This window comes from Planococcus citri, chromosome 5, assembly GCF_950023065.1.
Source record: "Planococcus citri chromosome 5, ihPlaCitr1.1, whole genome shotgun sequence".
In the NCBI taxonomy this organism is placed as follows: Eukaryota; Metazoa; Arthropoda; class Insecta; order Hemiptera; family Pseudococcidae; genus Planococcus; species Planococcus citri.
This window is the reverse complement of record NC_088681.1, coordinates 7,311,958-7,330,952: the sequence shown is the minus strand read 5'-3', so window position 1 is coordinate 7,330,952 and position 18,995 is coordinate 7,311,958. Positions and strand designations below refer to the sequence as shown.

Sequence of the window (18,995 nt, the reverse complement as noted above, 5' to 3'; positions counted from 1 at the left end):
GTCAAGCTATAGCCAGCCAGTTTGACCTACACAGATAAGTGTATACTCTTATCGCTTATACAGTTCTTTCGATTAGAGACCAAAAATTCTATAATACATGAGGACGAGTTCGTTAAGCAGCTACAAGTCGTTGGTGTCGTTGGTAGTACCCTTGCACGCGAAACCTCAGGGGGTCTCTCGGGCTGACAAGGAGGACGAAGAAACCTTCGACTTGGAGTAGCCGAAATGCTCGCACTTGGACACTGCAGCAGGCAGGCAGGGGGAAAAACCACCAGCAATGGTGGAAACCTGAAGATGGTAAAATGCAATTAACAAACTGACAATAAAATTAACATTTAAATGCGATTAAAGAGTGTTGAGCTGAAGCGTGACTATCGAAGCGTGCATATCATATTAATTAAATGAGCCAACAACGACAGACCGACTCGTGTATATGGAACTGAGAAAGATAGACGTACGTGAAATGAAAAAAAAAAATACTTAACAAATAAAGAAAAACACTTGCACTTGGAATTGAATTCATTTCAAATGAGTTCACATATGTGTCTCTGTTTCTCAAATGGTATGGTATCTCTCTTTCATATATAAATACTCACACTTGTAGTATGTGCCATAGACAGACACCCTTGACCGCTACACCAACACCACAATATACACAGAGAGTGAGTGAGACAGAGAATTTATAAACATATTTAGGAGTACGTTGATGGTACACACACATAAAGAGAGTACGTACAATAATCAAAACAACATAAATACACATAAGCAGAAAGAAAAGACTTGCAAGAAGAGAAATATTCAGAGTGTAAAGACCATATCAAGGTGTAACCATCTTTCTTGTAATTGTTGCTAATCCGAGATACCTCCTCGTGTGTACTTTTATCTCTATCTACAACAAGACGTACCCGGTACCATGCAGTCAATTTTAAACTATTGTTGTTTTATTAGCTCGTAATTATCGCGTATTGGTGTTGGCGATATTTACAATAAAATTGATAAGAAACCGATCGGAATTTCTCACATTAATCCGAGCGAATTACTCGTCGTCGATCATGTAGGTATTTGTTTGCATGCAGAAGTAGATTATACATATGCATCATATACCTACCTAGTACCTACCAACCTTACCTACCTAGATACACTTTTATTGTATATAGGCAAGTATTGTACTCCGACGACGACATATCGACACACCAAAAACCGACAAGTTCAGCTTACGTATTTATTTATACGTGTATTTTTACGCTTGTAAAACTTGTATTTTTCGTATGCTATATCGTCGTAATGGGTCTAGGTTGCGTAATAGTTTTGGTTATGGTCGTGTTTCATCATTCTTTATAATTATATTTTAATTACGGAAGGGCCTAATTGTAATTTAATTACTGGTTTTGTAAACATGGAATTGACGTCGAAATTTTCGTTTAATTTACGCCCCGGTTCGGTTGTGCTGGTGCTGCTTGTATTCTGCTTTATGGGTTTGGGTTTTCATTTTCTGTTTTTTTTTTCTTCTCTCTCTGTTCTTCTTGGGCGCTGCTTTTGTTTCCAGTATCATCGGAGGAGATGTTGTTATTAAATTGAGATGAGATTTTAAACGTTCGCGATTACTACGCGATAATTTAGTTGTATTTGTATACTCATGCTGGTGTTCGAATTGCTAAAATTAAAACAGCTTGGTCGTTTCTTTTTGGATGAATTTCCTTGTACTTACATAGATATGATGAAGTGATACAAGTGGGTTAATGAGAACGATGTACAGGGAGATGATGAGGGAGTAAAAATTTGAGATCAAAAACGAAGTTTGAAAAATAAATAAAAGTTGATCCCTTCCCCCCCACCAACGAAGTTTAGAACTAGCAATAAAGTTTAAAAATAAAAATTGAGATCAGAATTCGAAAACGAAGTTGAAAAAAAAGAAGCATAAAAGCAAACGTGGAATCTCAAACCAAAAATGGTTTTCAAAAACTAAAAATGAAGTTTGAAGTTGAAAATGATGTCTAGAAATGAAGATGAAGTTTGAGATCAAACTTCGATTTTGAATTCTGATCACATTTTATATTTTCAAACATTATTGTTATGTAGTACCAAAATTCTTTGGGGAGGGGGAGGGGAGAATCAACTTTCATTTTTGTTTTCAAACATCGTTTTTTTATTTTATTTCAATCATTGAGGTTTGTTCTCAAACTTCAGTTTTTGTTCTTCAGCCTTATTCATTTTGGCTCCAAAAATTTCATTTTCAAATTTCGTTTTTCGGTTGCAAACTTCATTTTTTGCCCTTCAAACTTCATTCCGGTTCCAAACTTCCTCATTTTTTGAACTTCTAATTTTGGTTTCGAACTTAGTGTTTGTTCTCAAACGTCATTTTTCGATCTTTGGCCTTCTTTTTTTTGTTCTTCAACTTTCATTTTGGTTCCAAACTTCATTTTTGGTTCCAAACTTCATTTTTGGTTGAAAACTTCATTTTTGGTCTCAAAACTTCGTTTTTGTTTCAAGCTTCATGTTGGGGCCAAACTTCATTTTTCGAACTTAGGCCTTCTTTTTTTTTGTTCTTCAACTTTCATTTTGGTTCCAAACTTCATTTTTGGTTGAAAACTTCATTTTTGTTCTCAAACTTTAATTTTTCTTCCACCTTCATCCTTGTTTCAAACTTCATTTCGGTTCCAAATTTCATTTTTCAAACCTAGTTTTCAGTTTCAAACTTTGTTTTTGTTTCAAACTTCATTTTGGGGCCAAACTTCATTTTTCGAACTTTGTTTTTGGTTTCAAACGTCGTTTTTGTTCTCAAACTTGATTTTTGTGGTCCTTCAAACTTCATTCCGGTTCCAAACTTCTTCATTTTTTGAACTTCTAATTTTGGCTTCAAACTTCGTTTTTGTTCTCAAACTTCATTTTTCGATCTTTGGCCTTCTTTTTTGTTCTTCAACTTTCATTTTGGTTCCAAACTTCATTTTTGGTTGAAAACTTCATTTTTGATTGAAAACTTCATTTTTGGTCTCAAAACTTCGTTTTTGTTTCAAGCTTCATGTTGGGGCCAAACTTCATTTTTCGAACTTCGTGTTTGGTTTCAATAAACTTTGTTTTGGTTCTCAAACTTTATTTTTTGTTCTTTGATCTTCTTTTTTTTGTTCTCCAACTTTTATTTTGGGTCAAAAATTCATTTTTGTTCTCAAACTTCAATTTTTCTTCCACCTTCATCCTTGTTTCAAACTTCATTTTGGTTCCAAATTTCATTTTTCAAACTTCATTTTGGTTCCAAATTTCATTTTTGAATGAAAACTTCATTTTTGGTCTCAAAACTTCGTTTCTGTTTCAAGCTTCATGTTGAGGACAAACTTCATTTTTCGAATTTCGTTTTTGGTTTCAAGCTTCATGTTGAGGCCAAACTTCATTTTTCGAACTTCGTTTTTGGTTTCAAACTTCGTTTTGGTTCTCAAACTTTATTTTTTGTTGTTTGATCTGCTTTTTTTGTTCTCCAACTTTCATTTTTGGTTCGAAACTTCATTTTTGTTCTCAAACTTTAATTGTTCTTCAACCTTCATCCTTGTTTCAAACTTCATTTTGGATCCAAATTTCATTTTTCAAACTTAGTTTTTGTTTTCAAACATCATTTTGGGGCCAAACTTTATGTTTCAAACTTTGTTTTCGGTTTCAAACTTCGTTTTTGTTCTCAAACTTGTTTTTTTTTGTTCTTCAACTTTCATTTTGGTTCCAAACTTAATTTTCAATTTTGTTTTTTTTTTTTTTGTTTCAAACTTCATTTTTTGGACTCAGAGTTCAATCAAACCTTCTTTTTAATAATTCTAAACTCGTGTTTTCGCCTTTGTTTTTCATGTCTTATTTTCGAATTTTTTGTGGTAAAATCAAGATTGTTTTTTAACATTTCAACAATTCAACTTCCAATTCGAAAATTTCAACATTGAACCGAATTTTCCTCAAAAAAGGTGTTCAGAATGACGTTTTTTTTTCAAATAAGTTAAATATCGACCAATTTACCTCCCCCTCTCCCCCATCATCCAGAAAAACTCTCACCATCTTCTGAATTCCAAATATTGATCCTCAAAATGAAGTGTTCTAGCAAAAGTTGCTGTCTCGATTTGCAGTTATTTTTGTGATAAATTCAAATTTTGATTCGAAGGGTTAGAGGAGGAGGAGGAGGAGGAGGAGGAGGAGGGGGGGGGGGGTATTTTCCAAATCGACGCTCATATCACTCTTAAAAAAATATTATCGTTTCGAGTATGTACTTTAAATTGACCAGCTGCATTTCAATGCTGGAGAAAGAAAGATGGCATGTTTACAGCATGCTTTCGACCATGAGACAATACCCACGTGCGCGATATAAGTCTGCTGGCTGCATTATATATCCGTGTATTATTATTGTCTTTATATTAGGTACTACTCGTATTATTATGTCTAAAATGCTACACAGCAGCACATCTCTCTCATAACACATTATATACGAATCGAATATAAAATAAAACAACTACCTATAGCAAAGACTATACCATACAAAAAAGAATTCGTATCGTTCTGCCAAAGTCTCCCTTAAGGAGCAAATTAATTAAAATATTCACGGCAATGCGACTTTACACGTCAACCATTACATGTTCAAGTGTTAAGATTTTAATCTTTGAAAGAATGCTTAACATTAAATACTTCTCATGTCTCATTTATACTGACGCTGTAATACTCTGATTGTAGGTTAAATGGTCTTGGCTATCGTCCCATTTATTCAAATAACACCATAGAGCAGCGTCGTCGTCGTAGCATCTCTTTTCGTTAAAGGAGGCAAAAAAAAAACAAAAAGTGAAGAGAAAAGTTTTTAAAAAGTGTAGGCAAGTATGATGGGCAAGGCAATGCAGCAGCAGTAAGCATATTATGTGCAATGCGTTGCATTGAAAGAAAATAAAAACGTCGTTGTCGTCTCTCTGTACCTAGACCTACTCGTCTTCGTATATGTATTATATAGTAATAGTACTATAGTAAATGGTTCTACATACATTAAACACGTTCCTGAGATGTGTTGGTATAACGACGATGAAAAGAGAGAAATATTCCACATCATTAAATGGTCAGAAGAAACAACCACGAGACGAGTATATTATATATATTTTTTTCTCATCTCTCTCTCTCTCTGGTCTTCTTGTTCTTCTTCTTAAAGACATAACACATAAGGATTGCTTTGGTTGTTGTTGGTGGAGATAATGAAGAGGATTCTAAACCCGCGAGATTTACTTATAGCCTGGATGGTAGAGCATAGTATAAGATGACGCAAATGCGTGGGATAAAGTGTTGAAAATGGTATTAAAGAGGAAGAGCATCATGGTGCACCAGGGGTGCCATTCCACACTCTGCAACGTATCACTCATCATCGCATAAATGTTAATGTTTATTTCCATATAAATAATCGTATAACAGCTTCGACAAAATATAAGTGCTGTGGTGTGGATGCTTGCTCGACTGCCTAAGATGCACTTAGTGCAACTATTACTTACTGCTATAGGTACCTGGATAAAATTTATACGTATTATCTCGTCCACACGACGAAGGTACCTACATTATGGAAACAGCTGCTGGAAAATATTATATTATACCCCAATCCTATCGGATCTGGCTCGATAATTGAATTTTATACCGAATATACTACTATACACTGTATATTATTACACTATAGGTAGGTATATATATAGGGTGGTGATTGATTACAACCGGCCATAATCTGTAATGGTTCAATGAATCGGGCTTATTGTCGGATAGATTATAAAGAATCACGCTATTGTTTCATTATTTTTATCTACCATATTCGATGAATAGGTATTAAATATCAATTAATTGATAATTTGTGTATTTTTCGGGTTAATGAAACGTGGCCGTGATTATCGCACTTAATCGCCTCAGAGTATACATATTACGTTTGGTATCTTGCATGATACAGTGTGAAGAGATGAGTTTTTTTTTTTTTTTTCAATTTTTAACGCTGTAGGAGGATCATTTTTCGCTGGAGAAAAGCACAAGTGTCAGAGATTTTTTTATTGACTGAGGTGTTTTGGAAAGAGATAAACTAATTCGAAATTATCGATTGTCAAACTTGGTTTTCAAAGCTATAAATTTCTATTTTTTCGACTAAAATTGAATTTTTTCATCACAATTTGAGAATAAAATGATTCAAAATTTTTAGAAAAATCTTATCAATTTGCAAAACGAGTGTTCTAATAATTTGTTCATTTTAAAGATCCATTTTGGGAAGATGGAAAACCACCTCGAGATTTGTACGCTCGTTGTTCTTTTATTTTGTAATAATGAGTATTTTTCCTCCGCCTCCCCCCCCCCAAAAAAAGAAATTAAACGGAAATTCGAATTTAAAAAATTTTAATTCTTGCTAAAGAAATATATATATACTAGTTTATAAGGGAAAATATTGAAAAAGAAATCAAAAGTTTCTCCTTTCAGCATCAAAAATTGGCAAAATTTGCTCACAAAAAAATGCCAACGAAGCAGTTTTTTTCAATTATTTTGGCAAAAAGTAGATTCCTACAGTTTATTTTTTGCAATATTTTATACGTAAATTGACGAAAAAAGCAGGATATTTGATCATTTTGGCTGGAAAGCTGGACTATCAGACAATAATTCGACAAAAAACATGATTCTTAAACGGGAAAATTTTTCAAAACTTTTTTTGTTTTCATAGAGAACTGGAAAAAAGAACAAAATTTAAAACACAGCAAAAATAATAATTAGCAAATTTTGATGAAAAAAATGGCCAAAAAGTAGATATAAATTTTTTAGTAAATTTGGCAAAAATGCAAGTTCTTCTGCTTCAGAGTTTTGGAGAAGAAATTGTTTCAAAAAATAGTACTTTTTCGCAATTTTGGAAAAAATGAATCAATACCGGGTTTTCTTTGCAGTATTTTGTCAAAAAAATAAGACTACATATTCTGGCAATTTTGAAAAAAAATAAAAATTAAAAAATCAAACAAAATCTTTATGCAGAATTTTTCAAAAAAAAAAAAAAAAAAAAAAAAAATAGACCAATTTTGAGAAATAACAGAAGGTGAAGCGGGGGAGGGGGGTGATTCAACATTTTTTTTTCTCTTTCGAAAAAGACTGAAACAAATACTTACCTGATAAAATTTAAAATACCATTTAAAAAAATAGGCGAATTTTGAAAATTTCAAATATTGATGAAAAAAATAGCAAATTTGAAAAAAAAAACAACAGGATCTTTAGGCAAAATTTAAAAAAAAAAAACAGACCAATTTTGAGAGACAACAGAATGTGAAGTGGGGGGGGGGGGTTCAAAATTTGTTTTCTCTTTCGAAAAAGACTGAAACAAATGAGTACTTACCTGATAAAATTCCAAATACCATTTAAAAAAATTGGCTAATTTTGAAAATTTCAAATATTGATGAAAAAAAGCAAATTTGAAAAAAATAAAAATAAAAAAAAATAGAATCTTTAGGCAAAATTTTTCAAAAAAAAATAGACCAATTTTGTGAAACAACAGAAGATGAAGCGGAGGGGGGGGGTGATTCAAATTTTTTTTCTTTCGAAAAAGACTAAAACAAAAAGCTTATAAAATTCAAAATACCATTAAAAAAAGTGACAAATTTTGAAAATTTCAAATATTAATGGAAAAATAGCAAATTTGAAAAAAATAAAAATAAAAAAAAACAGAATCTTCAGGAAAAAAAATAGACCAATTTTGAGAGACAACAGATGGTGAAGCGGGGGGGGGATGATTCAAGATTTTTTTTCTCTTTCGAAAAAGACTAAAACAAATACCTGATAAAATTCAAAATACCTTTTAAAAAAATTGGCAAATTTTGGAAATAATTTCAAATATTGATGAAAAAAATGGCAAAAAGCCGGTTTTCTTTAGCAAATTTCGGCAAAAATTCATTTTTTTTACGATGTTAGCAAAACGCAACATTTTTTGTAATTTCGTCAAAAAGCAGGATTTGCAGAAAATCAGAAATTTTTTGTACTTAGTCGTGATTTTTCTCCATCAGAATAAAAAAATGAAACCATGTTGACATAGAATTCTCATACTATTACCTCTGAATCCTCCTTCTCTTTCCTCCTCCCTCATCAAAAATTTCGACGAAAATTTTTTTTTCAAAAATACGTACTTTGAAATTCAGGGAACGTAATTTTCCTAGTCTTCTTGAAAAATAATGTAAAAATTAAAAAATATTTACCTACACCTGTTTCTAGAAAAATGGCATTTTTTTTGAAATTTTTGAGTTTTAAAATAATCATCCTCTGAAATTCTGATACTTCAGTTTTATTAGTTTCGAGCTCTCACGATGCCAGAAAATTTTCAAAAATTTCAAGCATTGGCTACCCCTTCCCCCTTCCATCACCCACTTCCAAATCCAAAAAAAATATGTACCCATCACGATTTTTCACTTCTCACCAGCAGTTCGACGTCAACGATAATTCATATCAGGCGAGTATTTAGCATCAAAGACGTGAACGCAATTCCATCATCGAACGCTCAGCCATATAATTAAATTATCTCTTTTGCAGAAAAAAATCACCACTTGGTAAATATTTAACAAAACATAGGCGCGAATGAATGAATGAATGAATTTCTACAATATATACGACATCGCGTTATTGGCGGTAATAAATTGCTGTGTAGAAAATTATGCATCTCGAAACGACACACTGCCCCCACTTAACCTCGTATAAGTGCTACCTGTCCTAAGATTGATAGGCAGACATTTTCATCTAATGCTGACACTAATAACCCAGTGAGCTGATGATTGAATTAATACGCGTATACGATGTGGTTCTCACTTGACACCTGCGTAAATATAAATACCAGGCCACTCGACGAATAATATTGTCTTATCTATACTACATATGAGTACAACCTTATCACTTGGTGCACCTTGGGGCTTGGCTTCTGCAACTCCAGGGGGTCTTGAACAAATTGCCAAGGAAAAGGTCGCTGGGGAAATTTTTTCTAGTTCATTTTCTGCATATAAGCTATTAAAATAATTTATAGCTCGGTGGGTAGGTAGGTATAATTTTCGTAGAAAATTCTAATCGCAAAGACATTAAAAAATATTGAGAAATGAGTGACCTGAGCTTATATACTTACTGTACCATGATCTTTTTTTTTTTTTTTTTTTAACAATGTGGTATATTAGAAGAGAGAAAAAAAAGGTGCATAGTAGGTAACAAGTATATCATTTTTTTTTTTTTTTTTTTTGGTTGGTGTGTGATGATGGTGGTATAAAAAAGTAGTTACTCGTCGTAAAAAATATGGTCGAAGTGATCGTAAATCTGTTTCCCATTGTAACGTATTTAGTCACTAAAGACTACTGCTGTTACTTTTATATTTTTTTACAACATAGTATTAGTCTGGTATAAGTAAAATGAAGAAACGATTTTTTTCGAAAACTCGTTTCACTAACTAAATAGTAAATACCACTACTGGTGAAAGAGACGGCTCGATGGCGCACACAAACAGATGTACTGAAAGAAGAATCAGCTCTGGGTGGACGATGGGGGGAGGGGGAGAAGGCGGCGGCAAACGGAGAATTAATTTTTTCTAAATTTTACGACTGCGTTGTTGTTGTATAGTGTTTTACGATAGGTGTGGAGAAGATTTAGGGAAAATAAAAATACTCGTAGAATGTGGTTTTCGGATCACTTTACAGCTTTTTGGTACGTGTTCGTTTTAATCGAATTTGTGTTCTGGTTTCTCCTTTCTCTTTCTTCTACTCTACGAGGAGGTTACGAGCCTATTCAAAAAAAAAAAAAACCACTTGGCAAATTCTTCGACAGTTAAATTGCATTCAAAATGCTCAAATTCTAAGTACATTGTCGAGGGACGACCTGTTTACACCGCACGGACTCAGTTTTGAAATTATGTACAGTTTTTTTTATGGGTCTATAAAATTTTAGACTTTTTAGTATGGTACACGAGTGTTGTATGGCGCGATGGACACGAACATGGAGCTGCCGAACGGTTTACGAGCTAAAGCATACTATAACTATATAGTCAAGGGCGCCAAAGTATAAAATGTTTGTCAAAAAGAAAAAGAAAAGGTGTCGCGAACGACTTTTTCAACACCGAATTTGCTCGTGGTACAGGAAAAGGGACAAGCAATGAAACATATCGAGTGCTAAATTCTTTGATATTATTTAATTTATTCGTCGAATAACGAAATTAAGTACTTGGCAGTGATATATTATCATGTCGAATTTGTATAATATGCTATATGTACACCATAGAGAAAATGTATCGCGATGCAAGGGCGTTTTTATGGCGCTATCGGCGGCAAAAAATCGTAAATTAGAATTTCGCGCCAGATACTACAATGTTGCCAAATGTATCGTGCTAATAATGAACGTCGATTTGATCTAATCTTCGTTAGCGATTACCATTCGCACGATTCGAATATGAAAAATAATCTCAAATGGACCCCCCCCCCCATTTCCATATTTCGATCGATTTTTTAATCAATTCTATTTTCGATAAATGTTTAAATCAATTTGGCAACGTCGCATCGGGAAAATTGTCGACTGGACTAGAGTTATTTAATGAAATATAAATTAGAATTATTACTCGTTTTATTTCGCCGTCAAGCCGCAGTTTTACGATCTCGGAGATGACAGATTAATCGCGTCGAAGAGTTAAAACTTGAATTAAAAATCAATTTGGCAACGTTGCGATGCGAAAAAGGCCTCCCTTAATTGGTCAATAGGTCGTTATCGCTGCGGAAATACTTCTAACGCGAATTTACATCAATTTCGAGATATCTGAACTGCTTTGGAAATAAATATTGCAATTTGAAAGGTTTTTTGAAACTGATTATCGGCAACGTTGCTTTTTTTGTTCCGCAATTTGTATCAAATTTGGTCGATTGAAATGATCAATTTGCTTCATTTATTAATCTCATCCCTCCCCCCCCCCTTGTTTGGGCCATTTTTAAATTAAATATTGGACCTCGATGAGTTTTTATAATCAGATGCGACGTTGCCAATAATCAATTTTAGGAAATTTTTCACCGCCAAGTTATTGATTAGAAGGATTACACTTATCAATTCCATCTCTTCTTCCCTCAGCGCAGTTTGAATTCAATATTTCAACGAAACAGATTTTTGAGTCAAATGCAACGTTGCCAATAATCAGAATTATACGGGTTTTAACGTGTAAGTTCTCACTTCGAGCAATTACCTATGTTGGAAAAGAAAAATGTTGCCCATTCAGGCTTTTCACCCCTTTTTCAAAACCCAGTTTAAACTCAAAATTTCAACAAAACAGGTTTTTTGAGTCAAATGCAACGTTGCCAATAATCAGAATTATACGGGTTTTAACGTGTAAGTTCTCACTTCGAGCAATTACCCATGTTGGAAAATGTCGCCCATTCAGGCTTTTCACCCCTTTTCCAAAACCCAGTTTAAACTCAATATTTCAACGAAACAAATTTTTTAGTCGAATGCGACGTTGCCAATAAGCAATTTTAAGGAGTTTCTTTACAGTTAATTTCTCTGACTGATTTTTTTCACAATTTTCAACCTAATTTGGAAGGGAGAAAAGGGATTAAAAATCCGTTTCGAAATGAATGTAGAAAGAATCTTAATCCGAAGTAAATCAATTAATGAGTGACTCTTGATTCTCCCCCCCTTTCCCTCCTCTTTCCTCCCAGTTGATTTGATCTTGGTGGTTTCAAAAACTTTCTGCTTATGGAGTACAGATCCTGTATTTTTTTTTTAGCAAAAAAAAAAATGGAGCTAGGTTCAAATTGAGGATTGATTTTCCAGAAAGGTCCAAAAATTGCTGAAAAATCAAGGGGTCAGTACATAGGATCTTCTAAAATCTCATTTTTGGTCACATTTAACTCCCCACCCCCTTCAACCCCCTCCCTCCTGCCATTAAAATACTTAAGAAATTTGTAAGTCCTGTTAAAAAAAAAAAACCGAAATTGCAACAACACTTTGACTGCCCCCTCTTCCCCCCCCCCAAAGAAAAAGACCCATAAGGTAGTTCTCCAAAAAAAAATGATAAAAAAAATAATGGAGCTAGCCTCAGATTGAGAGTTGAAAGTCCTACTAAATTTTCCAAAAAGGTCCAAAAAATCCAAAAATTGATTTAAAACAAAGGATTAGTAATTATTAATTATCTTCTAAAATTTTATTTTTGGCCACTATTATTTAAATTTTTTCAAAAAAGTTCCTCAAAAGTTCAAAATGCACGATTGAACAGCTACAGCTCTGGAAATGTTCCATTCGTGTCTTATTCTCACCACCGTTATTATTTTTAGACATTTTATTTGATTTTTTTTCTGCCAAATTATTGGTCCAAGATCATAACTTTTCACATAGAAAGCGTCAAAAGCTTGAAATCGTCTCATGTGGATTTTTTTCCCATCTTGACATCTAAAAAATTGTTTTTTGATGACTGCAGCAGGTATCAATTGCGTCAACTTACCTACCTACTCGTCCACACACATTGCGGACTATACACATATTCCACCCCCTTGCCCCGCTGCCATGCCCTGCAACCGCTCGTCTCGTATATACGTACGATATTTTACTACGTATACGGTCAACAATGCAACTAATTAAGTGCGCGTGTCCGAGCCTAATTAAGCGTTAATACGGGGCGATTCGCGGAGCCAAAAATTTTAATTAGTTTTTCGCACGTATAAAGAAGAGAGAATTAATTGTTGGCAATTTAGGACGACAACATATATGTAGAAGGTGCAGGCAAGAAGGGTGGTATGGGTAGTTTGCGCGCATATACGCTCATAAAAGAATTACTGTATACCAACTCGCAGTCGCAGTGCTTTGCTGTCGACTGTGTGTGTGTGTGGACAGAAAAATGGACAAGATTGACGACAATCATACTATAATAATAATGAAACGCGAAGCACTGAGAGAAAAAGACGAAGGAACGATGAAGCTCTTTCGCCGTCACCTTTTTTTTTTTCATCTTCTTAATCCTTTAACGTTTTTTATATACTTAGTTACTATATAGATATTCAAGGCACGGTAATATCACAGCAGAATCAGAAATGCTTGACATAACTCGATTCGTGTATAAAAGAAAAGTTGACTTAGTCTTCAGCATCTCGCTATGATATCTTTTTTATCATTGTTCGAACCTCCTCACCTCACATCTCTCTCTCTCACTCTCTCTCTCTTTTGCTCTGCCTCTGCCTGCTCGCGTTCATCTATAGATAATCATCTACTCTGTATATGTATAAAGAGAACTACCGAAGAAGGTTTTTTGTATAGAGTGCTTCGTCATTACGAAATTTATTCCTATATAGCAGCCTTGTCTTGTGTTATGGGCGCGATAAAGGTGTTAAAGACGTTTAAAAGTTACGCTTTTTTTTTTCTCTCTACTGTTCTATGTATAAGCTGATATTTAATTATGCGGATTTTTCCTTCCCTTTTATTTATTTTTTTTTTACCACATTCTCGCGTATCTTTTTTTCTTTTTCGGTTCGTCGTAGGTGAATATTGTGAGATTTTTGTGGACGGATTTTTTTCCCCTTTTGTGGTCTTTTAATGAGGTTATTAAAATTAATGAATTCTTCCGCATCAGGAAGTATTTTTCTTGACATGTACGTCGACGCGTCTGAACAGCTCGATTCGTTACGCATGGGTACCTAGTATGGCTTGTTGAAATGTCTTTGGCGTATGCAGTTTTTTTTTATCGTGAATTTTTTCACTTAGTTATTCACCTCGTTTAATATCGTATTATGTATTATTTGTTTTCACCGATATGATGATGAGTTGGTGATCGTGGAAATAATAATAATGGGTTTTTTATTTGTTTTTATGTTACAGATACGACAAGAGAAACCTTATTATATAGCAGATCCAGAAGTAGATTCATTAGTAAGTGATTCGTTACCTATCAAATTTTTTAATTTATTGAAATTTTTTTAGTCTTACCCTGGGTTTGACTCACTTTGTGTGTAGAATGATTCAAAATTTGGGTCAATTTGCTCAAAAACAAACCCTTCTCTTCACACTATTCTTCTTCACGAGGTAGATTTTTCATTCACCTTGTGCCTGGACCTCCTCCTCCCTGTCTCTTTTTACTCGTACGAGCCTGAATTTTCATTCACCTTGTGCCTCGCCACTCCCACAACCTTCAATATACGAGGATCCCTTCTCCAACCTCGGAGCTGAATCTTGACACAAGACGACCGAAGGAAAAATTTGCTAATCATCAGACCAAAACAAAATTTAGACGAGTTTATTTGGCCATCAAGTCTAGCAATAAGTTCGTTGTACCTGCTCGACATCGAGGTTCTACGTACTTCTGCACCAGTGGTTCACCTAGGTTGCTTCGTATAGTACTATATACGTAGTTTAGGTACTTTATCTACATATATGTATAGCTTGTTTCTGGTATAACGTCATAGGATATAGATATAGATTACCCTCTATCGTTGACTCGTTTTTTTTTTGCACTGACGTTCTCTGAAAAGAGAAGAAGAAATTTTTTTCAAGCAATAAAATAGAATAAAAAGTACCTATCTAGAGAAATGTTTACGTACGGATAATGCGAAGCTTTCAAGTATTTTGTAGCTATAGGGAGTCGACAAAGTGAACAAACGGTAATGTAAATTATCACGGTTAATCGTTAACACGTGTGCGGTTTAATTTTAAAAATATTCGTGTATATCTATGTATGTAGTCTAACCAAATGTACAAATAATCGCCTTATAGTTGTCGAAGGAAACGGTTTCGTCGTGTCAAAATTATGTGACATGTGGTTGAGGGATGACTGATGAGGTGAGGAGGAAGAGGGTCATTGGGAAGATTCTGATGTATCGAATAACTAATTGAATGAACATTTTTTTATTCTAGACTTATTTTGATAATTTAGTGTACGATAAATGAGTCTGAGAGAGTTTTGAGCAAGGAATCCTGGACAGATTTTAGTCCAAGAGTGTAAACAAGATTTCTAACTACCTATGGCTCTAATCTAGCTAGAAATCTTCGATTAACTGATCAAAGTTCCAAACTTGAAAGTTCAACCATTGAGTCGAGGATTTTTTTATCGAGTTTTCAAATGAGGCATTTTCAGTTTTTCTAGGGCTTTTGCTAAGTTCACAGAGTTGGTTTTTCGGTCAGACAGACAATTGCATTCCGCTAAACAAAGGAGCATTTTTATGTTTTTAGCGAATTTTTAAAAATTCAGTTGAGTCAAAAATGCAAAAAAAATTAACATTTTACCAAATTGACCTGGAAAGCTGAAATTTGCTATACATATAGCTTATTTTTGACCTTTCGAATCGATTGGGAACGGATTCGAAGTGTTTTTACTTTTTAGTAGTTCTGGAGCTTCGAGAATCGATTTTATTTTCGATTTTTGATCTCTCATGACGATAGGTTGTGTCTGCAGTGAAAAATCATTTGAGCCCCAAACATAGATTTTTTGATCAAAAATCGATCATTATCGAAAATCGATTAATCGAAACCCAAAAATCGATTTATTTGCGATTTTTTTTATCTCAAAATCGATACACGTAAGGCTGAAAATGATAATTAGTTTCATTCCCAAAATGAACCTACTGATCAGAAATCGATTAATCGAAATCGACATCCAAAAATCGATTTCACTGTCGATTTTCAATCTCTCATGATGATAGGTGATGTCAGCAGTGAAAAATCATTTCAGCCACAAACGTAGATTTTTCGATCAATAATCGATCATTATCGAAAATCGAATAATCGAAACCAAAAAATCGATTTATTTGCGATTTTTGATCTCATAATTGATACGTAGGTGCTAGAAATAAAAAAAGAATTTCAGTCCCGAAATGAACCTACTGATCAGAAATCGATTAATCGAAATCGACATCCTGAAATCGATTTTATATTCGATTTTCAATCTCTCATGATGATAGGGGATGTCTGCAGTGAAAAATAATTGTAGCCTCAAACGTAGATTTTCCGATCAAAAATCGATCATTATCGAAAATCGATTAATCGAAACCCAAAAATCGATTTATTTGCGATGTTTTCAGTCTCGTAATTGATACACGTAGTGCTGTAAATGAAAAATCAATTTCAGTCCCAAAATTAACTTACTGATCAAAAATCGATTTATCGAAATCGACTCCCAAAAATCGATTCATTTTTGATTTTCGATTTCATTATAATAATTGCATGTGTTCAAAATGAAAAATCAATTTTAGCCTCAAAAGTACACATTTCGATTAAAAATCGATTATTCAAACTTCCAAAAATCGATTTATTTTTAGAGACTTTTTTGTTTACAAAAATAATTACTCTTTCTGGAAAATAGTGAATACGAGTCCTGCAATCGAGTTTATACACGTGCTGTAGTTGATCCTGACGATTTTTATGACACTTTTTGGAAAATCTGAAATCTCCAAAATATGCCTGGAGGCTCCAGAATGAATTGAAACCACTCTCAACTGATTCAGAATGTTGAAATTATAGAATATTGAGTAAATTTCAGCGTTCGCCAGCTCAATTGCGTAAAATTTTCCAGAACTGCTTAAAACCATTCGAAACCGTTTCCAATCGATTTGAAGGATCAAAAATAAGGCATAAAGCCAAATTTCAACTTTCTAGGTCAATTTGGAAATTTTTTAATTTTTTTCATATTTTTGGCTTAAATTTGATTTTTTAAAATTCACCAAAAATCGAAAAATGGACTAAAGCTCCTGAAATTTTGGGTAACAGTGTGTTTTTTATGCTCCTTCGATTCAGCTTATTGTTCTGGTTCAAAAAAATTTCTGTCATTTCAACATCATGAAAATTCGAATTTTTCAAGTTCAAATTCCTGTAAAATTGATAATTTATTTCGTACGTATTCATCTGGCAAAAAATTAGGATCATATAAGAACTGCATCGCTCTCCCCCCCTCACAAAACTGGAGCTACAACATTTCAAGCTCTGTCGTGGAATTATTATTTTGCTTCTTGAATAATCGTTCTGAAATTACTTCGAACTAGAGCAGGGAACTGGTTCATCATATTCTTTTGATGGACTTTCCAGATTGTTGTACTTTGAGGAGGAGGGGGGGGAGGGATAAATGAGGTTCAAATTCGAAGCAGCATGCATATTGACCATCTTTTCGCAGAATTTCCAACAAATTGAATTATTTCGACCCCCTGTCAAAGTATTCCAAATTGAGAATCTCATTTCTCAGGACTGCTGCGGTCCCTACATGGAAAATTCGCATTTATGCTCATTTTCCACCTCTCCCCTTGCTCTTTGCGCTGCATATATCAGTTCAAAGAACCTACTGCAGACCTCATTAACACCGGACTGGATATCGGTGATGGTATTTCCGTTTCACCATCACCATCATCATCAGCATCAGCATCAGTTGCAGCGGCAGAAAAATAAGAGATGGCCATCTGTTGGAAATCTGTCTCGGTTTAGGTGTTACGGTATGGTCGATAATAATCGGTATTGCGCCCGGTGTATCTCATTATCGATAAATTTAAATCGTTCATTCAAGAATATCGAACAACAATCCTAATTGCGTTCGATTATTTTTCTGGTCAATTGAACTGCGTAGGCGTTCAACGTCAACGAGCCGTAGATGGTGCAGTATGCAGTACACTACGTAGAGATGTAGAGAGACTACATTTCATTCATAAAATATCTATCCACAGTATGTCTAGAAAAAAACCATCTCACCGTAATTGGAGATACTCTCACATAAACATCCACCAATATAAGTGATACGAGTACTTCTTTCTTGTACACGGTGTGTCTGTGTATAGCATCACATTTCATTACGATACGTACACTACTTGTTGTATTTCTTTTTTTTTTATTCTCTATCCTTTTACGTTGAAAATTTTTTTTCCTTCGATGCGAGATACAATCGTCGATTATGCACCGTTCTTCCGGTCTAGTAAAACTATGTCTGTGTGGTGGTTTTTTTCTTTTATTTTATTTTTCGAACGTGAACACCAAATGATATGGTTCATTTAACTTATTAATACCGATGTTGATGCTGGTCTATGTCGCGTATTCACTCGTATCATTTTAATATTATACCTATATAAGTACTAAATCTTCTCATAGTTTCTTAACAAATTTTCCATATACTCTGCTGACACCTCCATTACCGCGGATAATTTAATAGTTATCATTGGTAATTTTCCCTCATCCAAGCATAACCCAACGGGATACTTATATGAACTTGTACCTCTCTATCAGTATACTCGAGTTATCTTTCTCATCGTAATAGTTGGATACTGGTGTCAAAGCCAAACTCTAGAGTCATTTACCTAGACAAGCGAGTAGCTGAATTATCATCGTGGCAGTTAAATTACCAATTCGTTTACTGCATAAAATTATACACCACTTTTGCATATCCGGCCCAGTCCTCCGCGGTCCGGTGACATGGCGCAGGCGCAAGCCCGATCGACGATCTAGGAGATCCTCAACCGGTTTCAAATTGTACCGGTAGCTTTATTTATCGTGTCGTATAATATGTATGTATTCGATTACAACCGCTTCACTTTATATACTACTGTCGATGGCGACGATCGAAATATTTCTCCAATCTCGTGCACTTGGAATTGGATTGGTAGGTATTCGTTAATTAAAATTAGCGAATAGGAATATTTATAAAATAATTAGTAGATACCAAATGGTACTCGTTGAACGAAATTCCATCACTAACACGGGTTTCGTGTCGACTTTGACTTTAACATCGTCGACGACATTTTTAATGCGAACCGTGTAAGTTATATGCTTAAAAGAAACAGATACATTAGCTTATAGCATACTTATGTATACTTATACGCTGCTCTTGTGCTCTATAACCACCAGTCCACCATACATCAAAAAATCTCCGGACCATCGTTGACAGTTTGTCTTCTAGCCAACTTTCACCTTCTCATACGCGACGTCGAGTTTACGCTCGAATAATCTCTTAGCTCGCTTATGTGATGGATTAAAAACAAATAACTGTATCGTTATACTCGAAAATTCTCAAGTTCGATGCCCTCACATCTTCGAGCGAC

General features: G+C 34.2%; 1 protein-coding gene across 4 annotated transcripts in view; it reads left to right on the top strand.

The window, feature by feature from the left end:
- Positions 1–18,995, top strand: part of hth (homothorax) — a 329,596-nt gene that overhangs the window by 77,492 nt on the left and 233,109 nt on the right. For all 4 annotated transcript variants that reach the window (XM_065366196.1, XM_065366195.1, XM_065366194.1 and 1 more), the window contains exon 4: positions 13,810–13,860. In XM_065366196.1, the coding sequence (XP_065222268.1) occupies positions 13,810–13,860 (51 nt within the window). The remainder of the gene's footprint in view (positions 1–13,809; positions 13,861–18,995) is intronic.